At 66.0% G+C, this 2,326-nt stretch overlaps 1 protein-coding gene across 1 annotated transcript; it reads left to right on the top strand.

Moving 5' to 3' along the window:
• The first annotated feature begins 227 nt into the window (after positions 1-227).
• Positions 228-2,326, top strand: ERF (ETS2 repressor factor). The gene is made up of 3 exons (XM_004710364.3): positions 228-494; positions 779-894; positions 1,025-2,326. Exons 1-3 carry the CDS (start codon positions 463-465, stop codon positions 2,299-2,301), a joined length of 1,425 nt encoding a protein of 474 aa, XP_004710421.1. The 5' UTR covers positions 228-462; the 3' UTR covers positions 2,302-2,326.

A 2,326-nucleotide genomic window follows, 5' to 3' on the forward strand; every position in this document is an offset into this window, starting at 1 on the left:
GTTTCTCCCGGTGTCGCCGGAGCAGGCTCCAGCTTCCCCTCCCCCCGCAGCTCCCTTCTAGCCCCCCTTCACAGACAGACAGGCAGAGAGGGATAGATAGACAAGACACTGTCTACAGGGTCCTGGGAGGATGAATTTCCCCATGCTGAAGGGGCGGGGCAAGCTGGCGGGAGATGGTAGGCGGTAGACATGGAGTTGGGACCCTGAGCCCAGACTCGGGGTCCTGACGCGGGGCCACCCCCCTGCCTTTGTGCTCCAGGGTTTGCCTTCCCTGACTGGGCCTACAAGCCGGAGTCGTCCCCGGGCTCTCGGCAGATCCAGCTGTGGCACTTTATCCTGGAGCTGCTGCGGAAGGAGGAGTATCAGGGAGTCATCGCCTGGCAGGGGGACTACGGCGAGTTCGTCATCAAGGACCCCGACGAGGTGGCCCGCCTCTGGGGGGTCCGCAAGTGCAAGCCCCAGATGAATTATGACAAGCTGAGCCGGGCCCTGCGGTGAGGAGGGGGCTGAGGACAACTCCCCTGCCTTTCCCGGTGCTGGGCACAGACTGGGTGTGAGACCCAACACGGCTGCACGATATCTGTGGGCCTCCTCTGAGCCCTTTGGTCACCCAGGGGTGCCCTTAGAATAGAATCTAGGGGCACAACCTCTTGGGGCCTGTGCTTCAGGGGCACCCTCTATGGGCCATGTGCCCACAGTGCGGTGCCAAGACTCGGGGTCCTGACTCAGGTCTCTTGCTGCTACTGCCCACGCTTAATACGTGTTTCTGTGCCCATAGCTATTATTACAACAAACGGATTCTGCACAAGACCAAGGGGAAGCGTTTCACCTACAAGTTCAACTTCAACAAGCTGGTGCTGGTTAATTACCCCTTCATCGACATGGGGCTGGCTGGTGAGTTCTGGCGGGCAGGCAGGTGGGCCTAGCCTTAGAGGGAGGAGGGGGGAGGGGGTGTGGGGTGTGTGTGTCTGTGTGTCCAGGTCAGGCCAGGGGCCTTGATACCAAGCCTCCTCTGTCCTGGCAGGGGGTGCCGTGCCCCAGAGCGCCCCGCCAGTGCCATCGGGCGGCAGCCACTTCCGCTTCCCTCCCTCGACGCCCTCTGAGGTGCTGTCCCCCACTGAGGACCCCCGTTCACCACCTGCCTGCTCTTCGTCCTCCTCTTCTCTCTTCTCGGCTGTGGTTGCCCGCCGCCTGGGCCGGGGCTCCGTCAGTGACTGTAGCGATGGCACCTCGGAGCTGGAGGAGCCGCTGGGAGAGGACCCCCGGGCCCGGCCCCCCGGCCCTCCGGAGCTGGGTGCTTTCCGAGGCCCCCCGCTGGCCCGCCTTCCCCATGACCCTGGTGTCTTCCGGGTCTACCCCCGGCCCCGGGGGGCCCCCGAGCCTCTAAGCCCCTTTCCTGTGTCGCCCCTGGCTGGGCCCGGCTCCCTGCTGCCCCCTCAGCTCTCCCCGGCTCTGCCCATGACGCCCACCCACCTGGCCTACACGCCCTCACCCACCCTGAGCCCCATGTACCCTGGTGGTGGCGGGGGCCCTAGCGGCTCTGGGGGAGGAGGCTCTCACTTCTCCTTCAGCCCCGAGGACATGAAACGGTACCTGCAGGCCCACACCCAAAGTGTCTACAACTACCACCTCAGCCCTCGCGCCTTCCTGCACTACCCCGGCCTGGTGGTGCCCCAGCCCCAACGCCCCGACAAGTGCCCACTGCCGCCCCTGGCACCTGAGACCCCGCCGGTTCCCTCCTCGGCTTCCTCCTCCTCCTCTTCCTCTTCTTCCTCCCCCTTCAAGTTCAAGCTCCAGCCGCCCCCGCTTGGACGCCGGCAGCGTGCAGCTGGGGAGAAGGCTCCGGTGGGCCCTGACCAGAGCGGCAGTGGGCCTGGCCGGTTGGGTGAGGGGTCAGGGACCTTGGCTCCACCCCCGCCGCCCCAGATCAAGGTGGAGCCCATCTCAGAAGGGGAGTCAGAGGAGGTGGAGGTGACTGACATCAGTGACGAGGATGAGGAAGATGGAGAGGTGTTCAAGACCCCCCGTGCCCCGCCTGCGCCCCCCAAGCCTGAGCCCGGCGAGGCGCCCGGGCCAACCCAGTGCATGCCTCTTAAGCTGCGCTTTAAGCGGCGCTGGAGCGAGGACTGTCGCCTGGAAGGGGGTGGGGGCACCGCCGGGGGCCTGGAGGATGAGGGTGAGGACAAGAAGGTGCGAGGGGAGGGGCCCGGGGAGGCCGGGGGGCCGCTCACCCCAAGAAGAGTCAGTTCTGACCTCCAGCATGCCACAGCCCAGCTCTCGCTGGAACCCCGAGACTCCTGAGGGCTGTGGGCTGGGGACTGTCCCT

The sequence above is a fragment of the Echinops telfairi genome, unplaced genomic scaffold (genome assembly GCF_000313985.2).
Source record: "Echinops telfairi isolate 266 unplaced genomic scaffold, ASM31398v2 ScPeMD7_655;HRSCAF=1070, whole genome shotgun sequence".
NCBI classification, from domain to species: Eukaryota; Metazoa; Chordata; class Mammalia; order Afrosoricida; family Tenrecidae; genus Echinops; species Echinops telfairi.